At 37.7% G+C, this 19,803-nt stretch overlaps 1 protein-coding gene across 2 annotated transcripts in view; it reads right to left on the reverse strand.

The window, feature by feature from the left end:
* LOC129436575 (cAMP-dependent protein kinase type I-beta regulatory subunit) overlaps positions 1-19,803 on the reverse strand; it is an 85,277-nt gene that overhangs the window by 24,445 nt on the left and 41,029 nt on the right. The window contains exons 5-8 of one of the 2 annotated variants that reach the window (XM_055194785.2): positions 15,570-15,631; positions 12,900-12,946; positions 11,672-11,728; positions 6,816-6,974 (exon numbers count right to left, since the gene is read on the reverse strand). In XM_055194785.2, coding sequence (XP_055050760.2) covers positions 6,816-6,974; positions 11,672-11,728; positions 12,900-12,946; positions 15,570-15,631 — 325 coding nt within the window. The remainder of the gene's footprint in view (positions 1-6,815; positions 6,975-11,671; positions 11,729-12,899; positions 12,947-15,569; positions 15,632-19,803) is intronic. The other variant, XM_055194786.2, reaches the window with a different exon arrangement.

Consider the following 19,803-nt stretch of genomic DNA (forward strand, 5'->3'; position numbering starts at 1 on the left):
AAATAAAATAATGTACTGAGTTAAACCGAACATATTAACGTAGAATTACGCACTTCTGAGTGCGCCTGAGCGGAAACAGTTTGAGTCAAAACAGAGATGGCAGGCCAGAGCTTGATATTTTTTCGATCATAAAAAACACCTGCAAGGCCTGAAAGAGATCAAGCCTCAGCCAAGTAAGAAAAAGTAACGCAAAAGTAACGTAAGCATTACTTTTCAAGTATTGATGGTATCGATGGACCAAGACCTTTAAAAAAAAGGGTCCATCGATACAAAGCCGGTCTCGAGTACTACAACCAGTGTTGAGGGTAATGCATTACAAGTAACGTCCATTACGTAATAATATTACTTTTCTGAAGTAATGTACACATTAATATTTGAGTTACTGTTTTAAAAAGTAATGCAAGTTACTTTTCAGTTTAATTAATTCAATTTAAAAATAAAATAATGTACTGAATTAAACTGAACATATTAACATAGAGATGGCAGGCCAGAACTTGACATTTTTGTGATCATAAAAAACACCTGCAAGGCCTGAAAAAGATGAAGCCTCAGCCAAGTAAGAAAAAGTAACCCAAAAGTAACTTAAAAGTAACGTAAGCATAACGTAAATAGTTACTTTTTTGGGGAGTAATTTACTATTGTAATTCATTAATTAAAAAGAAAGTAACTTTACCCAACCCTGACTACAACACTAGTGATTACTACCGTAGATGGTTTCTAGGGTGTTTAGTAGGGTTGCTAAGATGTTGCTCTTTAACATGACTCTCTATGGTGATCTGGTTGCTAGATATAGCTTGGGTCCCTTTTTCGATGTACTTATTAACCTATGAAGAAACACCTAAAACAAAGCTGATAGACCTACTTAAAATATTACTAAAAACTTAATGGGCAATGAAAAAACAAACTTGAATTAAAAAACATTATTAACTACACAGCATGCAAATCTGAGAAAACAGATTGTATCTGTAAGCTGGGCGGTGAAGACCATCTCTCTTACGAGGTCAGTGACCCCTCCACCCCTGGCGTTTAAGAAGATACAAAAACATCAGGACATCTAAGCTGTCCTTAAGTGAGGTATGACATCATGATCTACAGCGTTCCGGCAAGTGTTGGTCAGGCTTAATGGATTAGTTCAGCCACATTTCCCAAATAAACAGAATATATTTTCTGTAAAGACGGATTTAATGAAGCCGAAAAAAGTCTGTGAGGAGATTTCTTTACTAGACACAAGAAAGAAACATGATATCTTTAACTAATGCACTTCAGGTAAAGAAACGCACACACATACATACAGTATACGTGTTATCGTCTCTTCAAATAACTGAGATAATAACGTTTTTTTTGGAAGTACAAATTGGTGAAGTGTGTAACGTGGAAATGTATATGACTTAATATGCTATAACTACGTTTATACGGGTTATAATACAATATACTATAGCATGTGGTAATCTAATCCATCCATAAGATGAAGAAACTAAGAGTGTGTATTTTCTAAACAATTAAACACAGAGATTATAACACAGACACACATAGGTCAATTTTGACAGAACATAATACATTTAATAAACAACTGTATGAATTACTGACGTCTCTAATTGACTGCAGACACACACACACATACACACTATACACAAAAACACACACACACAAATCATTCAAAAGCTTAATGAAGAGCAGCTCAGCATAGCTGAATTGTGACAGCATGTCTCTTGTTTCACTGAACTGTGTGTGTTTGCATAAGAGAAGACAACAGCAACAGAAAAGAAACCGAAAGAGGAGACAGACTTCTGAATTCAATTCTTGTGTTAAAAGCAGTTACCACGGAGGCTTGTGGAGCATTAGAAATATTCATTTACTCATTCCCACAACACACACACATACACAGCTGCAGATAAAGTACTTCATTCAGATAAAGCCGGATTCACACTGCAGATCTTGATGCCCAATTCCGATTTGTTGACTATATCTGATTTTTTTTTGACGACCCACTTACATCATCTTTTAAAAGCGACTCGTATCTGATTTACACTAAACGCTTGGTGAAACAACTCAAGGTAGACATACTGACCCAGAACAGTTTAAAACACAGAGAAAACAAAATGTCGCGATATCCAATGGACACAGATGAAATGATCAATATTTAAAAACAAGGTTATACCGTTTTATTTTTGTAACAAGATATGAAACTTCAGCATTATTCCACTAAGAAGAGCCATCATCCTACATTGCAATGGTAAGAAAAGTCATGTTATTGTGAGTGGTATCCACCTGAGCATCGCTTTTTCAATGACATACGACACGTCTTGACACAAGTATATCCGATCTGTCCGCTTACACTGCGGATGCGAATGCATGTATCCGATTCATATCAGATTTTTTTACACATGTGAGTAGGTACGTTTACATGCAACCAAATAATCAGTTTGTAATTGTATTGATGGCTCAATGAAAACACATGAATCGTATTTTCTAAATCGTATGCAAAAATACATTGTGCACATGCGCAAAACATTTGTGCTCCAAGTTCACGTCTTATATTTACCTCTTATATCACATGATTCTCCTCACAGAAACACGCAATAGCATCACGCATTATTAAAGGAATAGTCTACTCATTTTCAATATTAAAATATGTTATTACCTTAACTAAGAATTGTTGATACATCCCTCTATCATCTGTGTGCGTGCACGTAAGCGCTGGAGCCCGCTGCGACGCTTCGATAGCATTTAGCTTAGCCCCATTCATTCAATGGTACCATTTAGAGATAAAGTTAGAAGTGACCAAACACATCAACGTTTTTCTTATTTAAGACGAGTAGTTATACGAGCAAGTTTGGTGGTACAAAATAAAACGTAGCGCTTTTCTAAGCGGATTTAAAAGAGGAACTATATTTTATGGCGTAATAGCACCCCTGGGAGCACCTCGACCCGGCGCAGTAACACCCTCCCTCTCCCATTATGAGAGGGAGAAGGGGAGCGGACTTTTCAGGCGAGTCGAAGCACTCCCAAAAGTGCCATTACGCCACAAAATATAGTTCCTCTTTTAAATCCGCTTAGAAAAGCGCTACGTTTTATTTTGTACCACCAAACTTGCTCGTATAACTACTCGTCTTAAATAGGAAAAACGTTGATGTGTTTGGTCACTTCTAACTTTATCTCTAAATGGTACCATTGAATGAATGGGGCTAAACTAAATGCTATCGAAGCGTCGCAGCGCGCTCCAGCACTTACGTGCACGCACACAGATGATAGAGGGATGTATCAACAAATCTTAGTTAAGGTAATAACATATTTTAATATTGAAAATGAGTAGACTATTCCTTTAAGGTAACGTTAATGGGGTTACGCAATGTACTAAATTCTGCAGCGTTTATGTATACTTTTAAAAAATTAGGGGACTTAAAGTAATAAAATAGCATTGTGCCTTCTGAAAAGTGTGTTTTCATTACCTATATCTGAAAACTTCTTAAGAACAACTTTCTCCAACTCAGTTTTGACTTTTATCCAGAGATAAAGCGTGAACTCGTCGAGAGATGCTGTCCGCCACGTAGCATAGCCAAGTCCTCTGCTTTTTTTCCGAGTTTAGATTTGGGCCACTGTTTAAACTGTTTCCACCAGTTTTTTTTTTTTGCGGGTTAAAGATTAAATGATTTTGTTGCTTAGTTGTTGGTATTTGGGCTGTGAATAGTCATTGGGGTGCTTTTGGGCTAATTTTGAACGTCCATTCCGATGGTTTTTTAGACACGAATCTGACAACCCTGGCTGTGCGCTTGCGCAGACTTTCGGTTCGGATTCTATATAATGTACATGTAAACGAACATTTAAATTAGATTGCAATGTTTAGGGTGCATGTAAATCGTGTATCGTCGTAACCTTCAACCGTATAAAATTCAGTCGGATTGACAAATTTTTCAAATGTGACCTGAATCCGATCTGAGAATATCAGAATCTATGCGCTTTTTCTGCTTACACGTTCATAGGTATTCAATTCAGTTTTATTTATATAGCGCTTTTCACAATTGTTAATTGTTGCAAAACAGCTTTACATGAGTAGATGTAGGGGAGAACACAGAAAATCTATAGATAATATAAGAAGTAGAATATAGCGGCTAAGGTTAAACAGCACAAGCGAACGTATTAATGATGTAACGTATACAGTAAAGTGCTAAGTTAAGCCGGCTGACTCTCCCGGGGACGAAAACCCCCTAGGAGAAAACCCGGTGGGAAAAACTCCTAGAAGGACAAAAACCCTTGGGAGAAATTAATATATATTTATATATATAGACACGGTAGGGATATGAAGCGGGTAAGCGGATTAAACTCATATTTATATTCATATTCAATCTGTGCCACAAGAGTAAAAAAACGGTATTGAGTCACTTTAAACTTGCAGTGTAAATGGGTCCTAAGTAGCTAAAAGATACCAAAGGATAAGGAGTTTTGTAAGTTGGAGTATCAAAAATTTCATCCTGGAACACCACTGCATCTACACTAATCAGCAGAGAGCTTATAAAGAAAGATGAAAATTATGCCTTTATTAAGTACCATAAAAGAAAAAGTACAAGTATTGTAGTATAAAGAATTTCTGTAGTCATATGATAAGTTTGCATGAGGAAGAGAGCACATTTGGTTAAAATTACGAAAGAATCTTATTTGACTGAATCACGACTTCAATTTCTGTCTTTTACTGACTTCTATTAATAGGCCATATGAAGAGTTTGGTTCCAAAACGCAATAAATCCATTTTGACTAATTTCGGTAAAAACGTGTTTTCTATACAAATGAAGTGACAAGATGAAAACCACTATTTTCTATTACAAACTTTCACATAGCATCTTAATTATAAAAACTGATTATTTTTACCACAAATGCAATAAATCCATTACAAGTTTTTATTTTTTCAAAATGCTATAAATCTATTGAATCAATAAATGTGCATTCATCTTTGCCATGTTATATTCATTTAGTTGACTAGTCGTATACACTGATTTAAAAAAATTTACATTAATGGCATTAATCCAAACTGCTGTAATCCTCGGGACGTCGTCGCTAAACTTTTTTGACAGCAATCAGCTGTAAAATGTTTTGGCCCTGCTCGATTTTCGTTGGCTTCAAGTAAAACAATGGAAAGTTTTTCATAAGATTCCCTGGGGTCAATGTGTTAGCATGACAGAAGCTTGATGCTGTCGGGAGAACAATTAACAGCGCGTCTGGTGTGCGTCCACCTTAAGAGTGTGATCATATTGAAAAATGTCAGAAAACGGCAACGCGGCTCTATTCAGGTGTAAATATATAAGGAAAACAGTTGATCGTTGTGGATAAATTGCACTTTTTTTAACATCATCCAAGTTAACGCTCAGTTGATGTTATGACGAGACGACGTATGTCACGTAATGATGTACTACGTCCAAATTCACACTACCCATATTCATACCATATAGGACGTACTGTTTTAACGATTGATGAGTATAGGTACTTCATCCGCAAGTCGGGTTGGGGCAGGTAAATACATTTTCACTTCATTTGCGCGGGCTGGTCATTAAAAACAAAATAAAAAACATGTATGTTGCGCGCAATTCCCCATAGCCCTAAATGTCCCTAAACCTTTGGCCTCACGTCACGAAAGCACCAAGCAGCTTTCGCTGTCAGCCACAACAACAAAAGTGAAGATTGAAGACAAGGTGCAGGGAAGTTAAGGTCGGGAATTTACATAATTAAAAAAATAGGGTCAAGCTGTTAAATCTATTTATAGTTCTTCTATACAGATGAATACAAACGCTGCTTTGTAAATGCGAATCATTATCCTATCTTGTTAATAATATGACCATGCTGGTTTCTATGTTTCATAATTGTATGTTGTGCCAGTTTACATGGCAATGTAATCTAATGGCTGTTTCCAAGCACTTTTAGGCTGAATAAAGCCTATTTTCATTTACATTGCAATGCCTAGTATGTAGGGCATGGGCGGGTTGTAAAAATAGATACAGTGGTTTTCAAACTGGGGGGCTGCAAGATGGTGCCAGGGGGGCCCCAGTTTTATGACATTTTATAAAATACATTAATTTATCATGAATTCTGTGTAACTAAACCTAAAAAATAATAAGCCCAACTAACCAACAGCACTACTAGGTATAATTTTATATGTTTTGTTTAATTAAAATATTGCATTTTAAAACTGTTTTTGTCATAAATTTTCTTTAGGGGGGCCACAAAAAAATGCACTGTACATAAGGGGGGCCGCACGCTGAAAAAGTTTGGGAACCACTGGGCTAGGGCAGGCCAAATAAAATGGGGCATCACTAGTCCAAAGTATGTGGATACAGGGATAGTACAAGAAAACACATGACATCATGAAATGTGCATACACACTGATTATTGGAAAATGTATGGCATCATAAAGAAATGCGCAGGGCTCTCAGGAAAAGACTGCAGATTCAAATTCACATGACTACATCCCTTACACTTGGTACTCACAAAACAATCAATCTGTACTAACTTTAAACCAAATTTTAAGAAAAAACACTGAATTGTACAGAACTGTGCTAGTGTAACAAAACTATGTGGGTTAACTGTTGGTTAACGTCATAATTCCTAACACTCCAGACCCAACCCAAAGTGTCGCAAGGCAACTTCGAAATGTTTCAACATCCGCAAATATGCACCTCAATGCAGAGAGCGCCACTCAATTTTATTTGCCTAACTCTATACAAGCACACACACTTTCGCTCATATACACAGGGACAGTTTACATTTGGGCATATGTGGATATGAGACAGTGTAGACTATGTAATTTAAGTGTGTAAGTGTGTTTATACCATGAGGATCCGTCGATAGCTGTCTCTGTCTATACCCCATAACTTCAGGTCAGTCTTTGCTTTAACAGTGGCAGCTCTGGGTGTCCCATAGATCAGAGCCAACTCTCCGAAACTGCCCCCCTCTCCAATGCTGGTCACCCATTCTCCGTTTACATACACCTGTGGAGACAAAAAGAACTGCTGTTGTGTTCTTACCAGCAAGAGATCATGTAGGTATAGATGTGATTTGAACTGTAAATTGGGATGACAATCTTTAAGGATTGCTGGATCTCTTATTCATATAACTGACAGTCGAGGGCATTCATGGTGGTGAATACAGGTGCTCTGATAACACACTGCTCAGGGCGTCTATCTTCCCAACCTCCTTAGATATTCTAGTGTGTCTTAAGTGGAATAAGATAACACATTCACCCTGAGATACTTTGGCATGACCATCAGAAGTTAGTGAAGAAACCCAGAAACATCTCAGTAAATCTTTTTAACAACCACACACAAAGAGCTCATTTTGCACTGGGGGTACTTCGGTTACGCCTGTTGATATACAAACCACTTGTAGATTTTATGAAAGCAGATAAAAAATGTTAACGCAATGGACTGAAATAAATCATCCTATGTCTTGCTTGGGTCAGGCTCTTCGCCAGCCATCTGAAGGCACATTCCTCAGGTATCTCTGCTGTGGCCACTCGAGCAGGTTTGGGTCACGGCCTCATCAGAGAGAAAAAAACGCAGAAGCTGCCAGAGGGCTGAAGGAATGAGCAGGTGAGGCGATCTGGATTTTCGTTTCAATAAACCTTCTGTCCTAAAGTTGGCTATTTTACAGGTTTACATTCAACCCGAATGTCAGCAGGCATCTGTGAAAACCTGCCGATAGCTGCAGATGCTAATTTTGGTCTGTCCCTTGGAGTGCATATTCTCTAAAGGTGCGAGTGGCCGCTTGATTTGCTCTGGGTAGATGCCAGGAGGTTGCTATGGATTTGTTAAATGGTTGTTTCTGAATGGTTGCCAGGAGGATGCTATGGGATTGTTAAGGTGTCTTGAACGGTTGCCAGGTGGTTGCTGTGGGAATGTTAGATTGCTGGATGGTTGCCAGGAGGATGCTATAGGCCAGTTAAGGTGTCCTGAACGGTTGCCAGGTGGTTGCTGTGGGAATGTTCGATTGCTGGATGGTTGCCAGGAGGATGCTATGGGATTGTTAAAGGGATACTCCAGCCAAATATTAAAATTATCCCATAATTTACTCAATCTCAAGCAATCCTAGATACATATGTCCATCATCTTTCAGACGAACACATTTTGGAGTCCTTGCTCTTCCAAGCTTTATAATGCTGGAATATAGCGATCAGGGAACAACTTCTGACTTTAAATCCCAAGAAAGTGCATTCATCCTTCACATAGGTAATCCACACGTCTCCAAACGGTTAATAAAGGTCTTCTGTGGGTAACTGATGCGAAAAATATAACTTTATAAACTGTAATAATTAGCTTCCAGTAACGGCGCCATCTTGGACTCACTCTTGCTATGGGAATTTTAAGGTGTTCCCAATGGTTGCTAGTGGTTACTTACTGGCACAAATAAAAAAACAAGGCTCTGTCCGAAATAGCCCTCATTCATTATTCCCTACATTAGTCCACTCATATAGGAGTGAATGAAAACCGAGTGAGCGAATTTGAACACTTGAGCTCACCAGAGCGCTGCGGGAGCCATCTTCTGCCAAGACGTGAGAATTCATTTGGCGTGAGCAGTGGTGGACGAGAAGCGGCTAGCTGTGAATGTACTTCGGTTGTATACTCATTATTGTGGTGCATTGTGGGGTTGAATGAGTGCACTTAATAATGTCCACTTTAATTTCCGACATCACTAGAAATGGATGTTCCCTCTAATAGTGCACCATTTTAGGGTATAGTGTACTATTTCGAACACAGCCAGGGTGTTTATAGTATTCTGATCCTAAATTAGGGTTTGGGCCCGTTCTTAGAGTAAAACTATAGGATTTTTTGCTTTTTTTTGTCTCCCAAATCCTTAAAATCCTCAAGTTTGAATGGCCTGTTTAGACAAGGAATAATTGTTGGCGGGGCGTTGCATAATTTGGAAAAGGGAGTTGGGCCGAGTACCAAAACACACTTGTAGCCAATCAGCAGTAAGGGGCGTGTCTACTAACCGACATCGTTGCCTGGGTTGCATATGAGTGAGGCGGGTCTATCAAAAGAAGGTCCAGATTCTATTGGGGTAGGGGCATGTTTGTTTAGGTGATTTCAAATGTCAACAATGGCTTCAGAGATCACGCACCCCACCTTTAATATATATCAGTGCTGTTGTTTTGTCTCAAGATGCACACTAGTATTGTTTTTTGTAAAGTATGTTTGTAAAACTACTTAAAATGTCCTAATATAACTAAGCCCTAGTCCTGGATTAATCTAAAACCTGGCCGGGAAACTGCCCCCTAAAGTTTTAAATCTTGATATTTTTCTTACAAAAATCGCATTAATTGACCTCAGAAGGCCTTTATAAACGCCGTGGAGCTGTGTTGATTACTTCTGTGAATGATGGATGCACACTTTTGGGCTTCAAATCAAAAGCACCATTTGCTACCATTATGAAGCTTGGAATAGCCAGGACATTTTCAAATTTTTGGGTGAACGATCCCTTTAACTTTGAAAGACAGTGGATTTTGTATTGTTGTATGATGCAATCGAAACAAACCGTACAAGTTAAGTTAAGTTTCTTTATCTGACTGTGTTTGCTGTATAAGAGTGCACAAGCAGTAATGAATCCCAAATGTAAGCCTGCACCCAAATAGTGCGCAATACGACGTCCTCCAGCATCATAGCAGATTTATCCCTTTTTCTAATTAGAGACATTACAGTCACATTCAAGGAACATCTTGACATTCCAGTCTGTTTGTGTGTGCAGTCACTTGGGAGGTTTATAAATTCAGGCTACCTCGATAACAATATCACAAAACCATCTTAATATCTGTGAATATGTATTTTGTGTCCGTACGACTAGCTGACCGAGACGAGAGGTCTTCTCAGGTACTCAGGTCTTAGCACGCTGGCCTCGAATCAAGAGCTTGATACATAGCAATCTGATGTGGCATTGACCCAGCGCTGACTCAACACGCCCTCAGCGCTCATCCAGACCACAGGAGAAACATTACCACTGATATATCAGTCCGTAGACCACTCATGCAAAAAAACCTTTTATATATAGTAGTGTTGCCTGTGTGAATCCAACAGAGTCATTTTTATGAGCCACACAGGCTTTTGGGGGTGGAAGAATTCAGGCAGGTGGGTGAAATGACCCCAGTTAATGCAGCCATACTGAATAATATGGCTGTCTATGTCAATATAATGAAATGCTTTATCACACATACAGTGCATCCAGGAATAATTTAAACATTGCATCTTGTTGAAATAAAGAAAAAAATGACTTCCTGTAGGTAAACCTCAGCAAAAAAATAAAAAAATAAATCAGACATATGGCCTGTTACTAGAAAGCTCATTTTAGTAAAAGCACACAGGTTGAACAGATGCCCTGGATGATTAAATCAAATTCTGAATAAAACAGATGCACTAACAAAGAAAAGCTATTTTAACACTTTCCTCTAAAACAAAGCAAGTAGAGAGATATCTGAAGAGATGATGGCATATGATTTCACACTAACTTTATCTTTGGGGAAGTAAAACAATACTTACAATAAGTAGGTCTGATTGTCTGTAGTGTTAAGAAAAGCCAGTGTCTCTATTTTAATCATAAACAGTATATCTATGAGACTTATATAAACAGCCATATCAGAAAATCTGAGCATGTTATTCAACATATTCTTTGTTCTCATTGGCATCAACATCAACAATGTCACCCTGACATTAAAGGGACATTTCACTTTTTTTAAAAATATACAAATTTTCCAGCTCCCCTAGAGTTAAACATTTAATTTTTACCATTTTGGAATTGTCTGGCGCTAGCACTTTTAGCATAGCTTAGCAAAATCCATTAAATCTGATTAGACCATTAACATTGAGCTAAAAAATAACCAAAGAGTTTAGATATTTTTCATATTTAAAACTTGACTTTTCTGTAGTTACATCGTGTACTAAGACTATATTCTGGCGTAATAATCAAGGACTTTGCAGGAGGCGCAATGATATTACGCAGCAGCCGAAAATAGTCCCCAAAGTAACTCTCAACAGCAGGGGACTATTTTCGGGCAGTGCGTAATATCACTACGCCTGCTGCAGCCATGTTACAGCTGCAAAGTGCTTGATTATTACGCCAGAATGAGATTATACACTCACCTAAAGTATTATAAGGAACACCTGTTCAATTTCTCATAAATGCAATTATCTAATCAACTAATCACATGGCAGTGGCTTCAATGCATTTAGGGGTGTGGTCCTGGTCAAGACAATCTCCTGAACTCCAAACTAAATGTCAGAATGGGAAAAAAAGGTGATTTAAGAAATTTTGAGTGTGGCATGGTTGTTGGTGCCAGACGGGCCGGTCTGAGTATTTCACAATCTGCTCAGTTACTGGGATTTTCATGCACAACCATTTCTATGGTTTACAAAGAATGGTGTGAAAAGGGAAAAACGACCAGTATGCGGCAGTCCTGTGGGCGAAAATGCCTTGTTGATGCTAGAGGTCAGAGGAAAATGGGCCGACTGATTCAAGCTGATAGAAAAGCAACTTTGACTGAAATAACCACTCGTTACAACCGAGGTATGCAGCAAAGCATTTGTGAAGCCACAACACGCACACCTTGACGCGGAGGGGCTACAACAGCAGAAGACCCCACTGGGTACCACTCATCTCCACTACAAATAGGTAAAAGAGGCTACAATTTGCACGAGCTCACCAAAATTGGACGGTTGAAGACTGGAAAAATGTTGCCTGGTCTGATGAATCTCGATTTCTGTTGAGACATTCAGATGGTAGAGTCAAAATTTGGCGTAAACAGAATGAGAACATGGATCCATCATGCCTTGTTACCACTGTGCCGGCTGGTGGTGTTGGTGTAATGGTGTGGGGGATGTTTATTTGGCACACTTTAGGCCCCTTAGTGCCAATTGGGCATTGTTTAAATGCCAAGGCCTACCTGAGCATTGTTTCTGACCATGTCCATCCCTTTATGACCACTATGTACCCATCCTCTGATGGCTACTTCCAGCAGGATAATGCACCATGTCATAAAGCTCGAATCATTTAAAATTAGTTTCAATGAGTTCACTGTACTAAAATGGCCCCCACAGTCACCAGATCTCAACCCAATAGAGCATCTTTGGAATGTGGTGGAACGGGAGCTTCGTGCCCTTCATGTGCATCCCACAAATCTCCATCAACTGCAAGATGCTATCCTATCAATATTTCGGGCAACATCTCTAAAGAATGCTTTAAGCACCTTGTTGAATAAATGCCACGTAGAATTAAGGCAGTTCTGACGGCAAAAGGGGGTCAAACACAGTATTAGTATGGTGTTCCTAATATTCCTTTAGATGAGTGTATATTATCAGTTAAGACCCTACATGATGAACTGTATTATTTTTATTACCTTAGAATGAGCCGTTTTATCTACATACACCGCGGAAAGTCATGAAAGTCGCCAAGAGCTTTTCATCCCTACATTGTTTTAGGCGTTGAGATGGCGGCTACCTGTGTGACTGTGGTGGCTACCACACGCGTTAAGGAGTGAGCTGTTGGTTGCAATTCACATTCTCACCGAAACAATACAAAAAAAAGGAATACAAAGCAGAAGATAGTGTTTCTGTAAAACACAAACATCCCAACCTACTTCATGTGGTTCGTAAGTTTCTATTGATCTTTGGAAGTGTCCATATTTTGAAATCCTACATATTGTTTCATGCAAATTACACTTATGCAAATAATTCCTTTTTTGGCTTTTGATTTTATGGTGAAATATGACTGCGGCAGTTTTCATGAGGTACCTTAAAGTCAGTGCAAATGAACCTGCGTGCCCAGGTGATAATAAGGGGCAGATTCATTCATTTAGATGAATTAGTATTAGTATTTTTCACTACCACACCAACCGATGTCTATGAGAAATGGGTATAAAACACTGAACTCACATCAACTTCTCCTTTATCAATCACGTAGAAGTTATCTCCTTCATCACCTGATAAAGGGAAAAAGAGACCATTATCAGTTTCGTCCAATCAATCAACTTTAGTAACAAAAAATCTTTTCTCTGTCTTTTCCCTTAAACCTACATAAAGTTTTTGTCACTCATCTAGTGTTTGACTTGTTTTTTTTTTTCAAGCAATATCTACATTGACATTTAAAAGCAAAAAGGAGGGGGGCAGATGGTCAATATAGCGCTCCAATATAATACAATTTAAATTTATGTGGCAATCACAAGTTCACCTTATTTTTCAACCCATTAATATGTTTATTAGCACCACAAGCACAAAAAGGCATGTTATATAAACTGCAACTGTGATTTTATATAAACTGTAAATTCAGGATAAAAAGATTCAGTTCCAGATTCAGTCTCTTTCTATTTCCCAAGAACACACATACGTATAAAAGATAAAAGATGGCACACCACTTTAAAACCCCTCAGCACCTCCCAGAGCGATGTCATATAAATGATTCCCAGATCTCCTGCAGCCCATTTGAGAGTTTAATGGACGGTTGGGCGTGCCAAAATCCACGAGCTCTGATTTCCAAGTTAAAGGCCGTTGCGTGGAGCGTTTCTTTCGAGGTTCAGAAGGGCTTTGATGTGTAAGTGCGTTGAAGTTGGTGTTTGGGATTCTGGTAGCAAGTGTGTGTGTTTGTGTGTGTGCTTAAGAGTTTAAGGAGTCTGTGATCCGTGCTCTGCTGAGTTCACGCGGGTTCACGGGTCTAATTAACGCCCAACGCACCGAGCGCTCGTAAATCACACACGCAATTCATCTTAACACACTCACCGGGCGCTAGTGCCCTCTCTCACTCGCCGTGTCTCTCTCTTTCAACCCATTCAGCTCATTTTTCTTCGTATTGTTCCTGTCTTCCTGTCTTTTATCACCTCGGCTCTGAAGTTTCTGTTTTTTGGCCAAACGATCCTCGAGTCACAGAGTGCAGTCAAATATTTGACGAGAACAAAAACGCACACATACACGCTTGCGCACACACGAGCACATTCCTAGTCTTACTTTTATGGGCAATCTGCCCGTGTTAGATACATGCATCGAAACTCTTTCAACATTTGCATTGCAGAGAGAACATGCACGACATGTATGTATGCTCTCTGTATGACTATATGCAAAACTAAATGTCTCATTGTTTGAAATATTACCTTTTTCATAACTTAAATAACTGGCACTCCAACTGTATTGTATATGTACGGCAATACTTCACCATAAAAATGATATTGGTACAATATCTGCTGATTTGTATAGTAAGTCTAACTTTAGTACCTGACTTGCGTTAGTCACAAATGTAATATGCACAATTATCGAAGCACAAGAAAGTCTGCACTGCAAAAAATGACTCTCTTACTTAGTATTTTTGTCTTGTTTTCAGTAAAAACATTTAAAAATTCTTAAATGAAGATGCTTTTTCTTGATGAGCAAAATTACCTAGGAAAATAAGTCTCGTTTATAGACAAAAATATAATAAAGTAAATTATACACTGCAAAAATTATTTTCAAGAAAAAAATTCTTTATATTTTTGTTTGTTTTTAGTAAAAATATCTAAAAATTCTTAAATCGACTCAAAAAATAAGTCTAGTTTTTAGACCAAAAATATAAAATTTAAGTGATTTGTGAATAAAACAAGCAAAAAAATCTGCCAATGGGGTAAGCAAATTTTTCTTGAATTTAGTGTTTAAGAAGATTTTTGCTTACCCCATTGGCAGATTTTATTGCTTGTTTTATGCACAAACTCGCTAAAATTTGATATTTTTGGTCTATAAACTAGACTTATTTCCTTGGGTTATTTTGCTCATCAAGAAAAAGCATCTTTATTTAAGAATTTTTTGATATTTTTAATGAATTTTTTTTTCTTGAAAATCACTTTTTGCAGTGTAGTTAAGTAAAATTAAGTTAAATATAGTTAAGTAAATTAGCGCTTAAAACAAGCAAAAAAAAAAAATCTGCCCATAGAATTAAAAAAAAAACTTGAAATAAGTTTACTTTTTTTCATAAACACTTTAATTCAAGAAAAAAAATATTATTCTATTGGCAGATTTTTTTTGCTTGTTTTAAGCACAAATTCGCTTAAATTTTTTATTTTTTTTGTCTAAAAACTAGACTTATTTTCCAGGGTTGTTTTGCTCATCAAGAAAATACATCTTAATTTAAGAATTTTTAGATATTTTTACTAAAAACAAGACAAAAATATTAAGTTAGAAAGCCATTTTTGCAGTGTACAATAAGGGGGGCACCAACATCCTAGGTGGGGGTGCCGTAAAACCTACTGATGTCTATAGGCTTGTATGAGGATTAGGTTTAAGGGTAACCCTAAACCTAAAGATCATTACACTGGTATGACAACAATGAAGGGTTATCGCTAATACAATGAAACAACCCTGTGTGTTTGTGTGTGTACCTACCAACATAACAAAACTTTTTGGGGAAAGTTTACAGACATCTACAGCAAATCGGACAATATTTTCATTTGGAGACATATTTAGTCACAAAAAGTTTTTAATAATGCACATGTTCAATGTAAGGGTAGGAAAACGTCTATGGTATATCCCAATTTACATAGATAAATAAACTATGTGTGTTTGCTATGTCAGTCTTATTGTTTTTACCTTGTTGGATGACCGTCTCCCCAGCAATGTGTGTGACCGGGAACATGGCGTCAAATATATCACTGCAAAAAAAAAACATATACATTTTCAATTTTAAACTGGAATCACATAAAACAGCCAGAATTAATTTCAAGTGTAACATCAATGCAATCTTTATGACATCTTTAGTACAGTAGATGCTAAAACCAAATGCCTCATGACCCGGTCAATGCTACTGTATTGCACCCTTCCTGTCATCTATGCAGTTGACACCGTATGCACAGAAGCACGCGTCCGCCCGCCATACAGACAGCACACAGATAATGAATGCACATATTGTGAACTTCACGAAACACGCCCCTTAAACAAAATGACACAACTGCGCTTGTGTGAAAGAGTTTATGACCCTGATAATGTACTTCCACTCGTTGTGTTGCAATAGCTACTGATGTGTCAGTCACTACACACGACCCCTGACTCCTTTCCCACAATACACCTCTCCGGTTACTGCAATAGGTCATAACAGTGTTTATTCACTGCTGCTTGTGTGGTGTCGTCAATGCCCCTGCATGTTGTGTTTATATTAATGTTGTGTTTGGGTGCAGAGTGAGTAAATGTATTTGTTGAACAAAAGACTGTGTTTGTGTTTGTAAAAGAGAGAGAGAGAAAGAGAGAGAGAGAGAGAGAAATGGATATCATTCATTGGAGAAATGGTCTTTGCTGCTATAATATATACATTGTTACATTGTTGTCATATACGTTGTTATACAGTATCATTGGTGTTCTAAGCGGTTGCTAGGGCGTTGCTAGGAAGTCCCCGATCACAAAAACCCAAACAAAATCATCATGCACCAGTGAAAATGAGTTCCCCTTAGTTCATATTTGTGAATATAAAAATAAATTGCTTGGAATAAACATCACAAGAAAATGTATAGTGATGATTAAAGATTCTAAAGCTCGTAATCCAGTCGTAAGTAAAAATGAGAAAGCGTCTAGTAGGTGGTCTTCCTGGTTTCTCATTTGTTTTAGAAGTTTACCAAGTGTAAAGGATGTTTGTTTAAAACGTTCCCCCGCTCACACGAGAGCTCTCATCAGTTGTCTAAGCGTGGGGATTCCCCGCATTCAAACTGATTCACAACCCGCGGCGGTCCACCACTTACAGGGGTTACAGGATGATCATCTCTGGAAAAGTGAACAGTGATATATAATGTATTTAAAAAAGTAGATGATGAGTTAAAGCAGGATAATTCATCTAAAAATGTGATGTCATATGACAATTTCCATTTTTATAAGATCAGAAGAGACATGTTGACGTACAGGGAGATGGAGAGGGTTGAGAAGGTGGCCCCTTAGGAAACTTTAACTTCATTGGTTTACAATCTTGCAGACAAATATTTTACACAGTTATGTGCAAATATGCATCTTGGAGAATTTGATATGCATATTTGTTTAAAGGGGTTACATGATGCGATCATGTTTTCCTTTGTCTTTGAAGTGTTAAAAGCTATTTGTGCATATAAAAGATCTGTAAAGTCGCAAAGATTAAAGTCTCAAACCCAAAGAGATATGCTTTCATAAAAGGCACCTAATATGGCCTTTTTACAAGATGTAATATAAGTCTCAATGTGTCTGTGAAGTTTCAGCTCAAAATACCCCATAGATAGGGTGGGGCTTTATCAATGTGACCTCACATTGATAAGAAAATCAAAACGGCATCTCTAATGACACTGCTTTGGTTTAATGAAGATTAAAATGAAGGAGCGGGCAGATTTTTTTCATTGTATGGTGATTGTGCCAACACACATTTATGTCCAAAAGTGGATTTTGCACAATAGGTGCCCTTTAAAGTGAAGGTTCATCCATGCCTTTCTAAAATGCTTCATTTAAACAAGCCCCCCCCATATATTTATAACACTGTGTGGGAAGATTTGCTCCACCCAAGTGTATATGCAAAGAAAGAAGGCATAACTTTTATTCTTGCTATAGTATTGTTGCCGTCACCACCATGTCGTATAAGGGTAAGGGGTGTAACATTTCCGTCATACGGTTGAGGTATTCGGCTAATCACAACGCACTGGATAGCTGGTCAATCAGAGAGCACCACACTTTTCAAAACAATGAGCTTTGTCAAAATCAGCACATTTCAGAAACGCGGGCATAGAGGAGCAACAATAATGTACAGTATGTGGAAAATAAAATGTTTTTTGAACCACGTAAAGGAGGGATGTTAACAATTAATCGATCTTCAATTAATTGTCGATAAGAATTAAATAGATAAAACTGAACGATTGTCAAATAAGCAAGATCACGCACATGCGCAAAACACATACAGCCGGAGAAAAAAATGAAGCGAGCGCACAGAAACAAAACTAGCCATGATCACAACGATGCTCTATGTCAAACACACACCTGGGCTTTTTAACTTCATGTGACTATTGCAGAGTGCCCATGTGAGGCAGGGGTATACACTGTGTCTATTACTCATTTTTCATTACGAGATAAGTTTAAATTGATGATTTTATCAAAACACTAACTACACTGACTCATTTTACAATCCAACTAGCATGTTTTTTATACAAAATTAAATCTTTTAATTCGAGTGAGGAAGCTGTTGTTTTAAAGCACACTTTTATGTCCTTGGCTACATGCCACTGCAGTAAAGGCTTATTGCACTATTACTTTTAACTATTATTCGATTGATTGTTTGTTAATTTAACCTATCATCGATTATGGGAAATTGCATAAATTGACATCCCTAGCGTACATCAAATACACAAAATTATTTTCTTTTGCAAAGTCATATGACCCCTTTAAATAGCACTATAAACATCCTTTCTCCTAATCCATGCTTCTTTATACCTCAGTGGTAAAGCATTGTGTTAGCTGCGCAAAAGTTCATGGGTTCGAACCCAGGGAACACACATGCTGATAAAAAATGTTTACATTGTGATGGACTGTAAGTTGCTTTCAATTAAAGCATCTGCCAAATGCATAAAAAATATAACATCCTGATTACAATCCCTTAGACAATTGTCCATCTTTTGTAAAAAACAATTTTATATATTATCTTTAATAATATGCATTTACTGTAAAGCTGCTAAAAGTGTGATAAAAATAAACTTGAAATGAATCGATTCCATTTCCAGTAAACACATAATTGTAAAATAGATGCACTGAATGCACTGTAATTCGTTTTGGTAAAAAGCATCTGGCTGTCTTTGATTGATGCTGTCATCCTCTATGTTGCCCCAATGCCATTTCTAATGTAGGCCTCAGAAAGCCACTGCAGTGCAAAGTGTAAATAATATACATAATATAGAGAATATATAATATAATATTTTGTATTATTTTACAAAACAATAGTTATTCGTAAAGACCTTAAGGGGAAAAATCACCAGACATTTGGATTGGATGCTGATCTCCATATAATGGGATACTGGTTTTCCTGCAAGGGTTCTTCACAGCTAAAGAGCACCTATTTCATTGCTAAAAACAACGTTCTTTTGTGTATTTGGTATAATATAATGTGTTCGCGTGGTTTATGGTTAAAACACATTATTTTCCACATACCATATATTTTTGTAGCTCCAGATTTCACTCTCCCAATTTTGAAAAGCTCTGTGTCCCTGATTGGCCAGCTAATCTGTACATTGTGATTGGCCTGAATACCTCCGACGTCAACGAAAATGTGACGCTCCTTACCATGTTTGAAAGATTCGCTCACAATGCAATGCTTACAGTAGTTAACTTACAGGCTGTAAGTCCGAAGCGGGAGGAATTATGATAATGTCGGTCTTGTCTACATCACCAATCCCAGGAAGTAAACTGTTGCCTACAATCCGTGTGTTTGTTGTAGTCCAAGAAAAGAGATTGACATTAAAGACGATAACTTTAACATCGTTTACTTTGGGGTTTGTACCTTTTTGCATATCTTTAACATGTACTAATACACACATAAACACCAATATAAATATAAAATCGTGAATCGGACAATAGGTGCTCTTTAAAAAAAACTGAAAACCCCTCTACAAGCACTCTTATTGGCAATAAGCCTGAAAGTAATATGACAAAAACAGACATAAAATCCTATGTTTATGTGACCAGCACCAAACCATCACAAACCAGACTGGCCCAACTGTTCTAAGCTGGTCATGTCACCAGGGGAAGGAATTAAGAACTGAGGAGGTACAGAAGAACATGAGAGGGTATGAGGGTTTCGTCTGGACCTGTCCATGAATGGGTGGGAGGAGGAGAA

Source organism: Misgurnus anguillicaudatus, chromosome 19, assembly GCF_027580225.2.
Source record: "Misgurnus anguillicaudatus chromosome 19, ASM2758022v2, whole genome shotgun sequence".
NCBI lineage: Eukaryota > Metazoa > Chordata > Actinopteri > Cypriniformes > Cobitidae > Misgurnus > Misgurnus anguillicaudatus.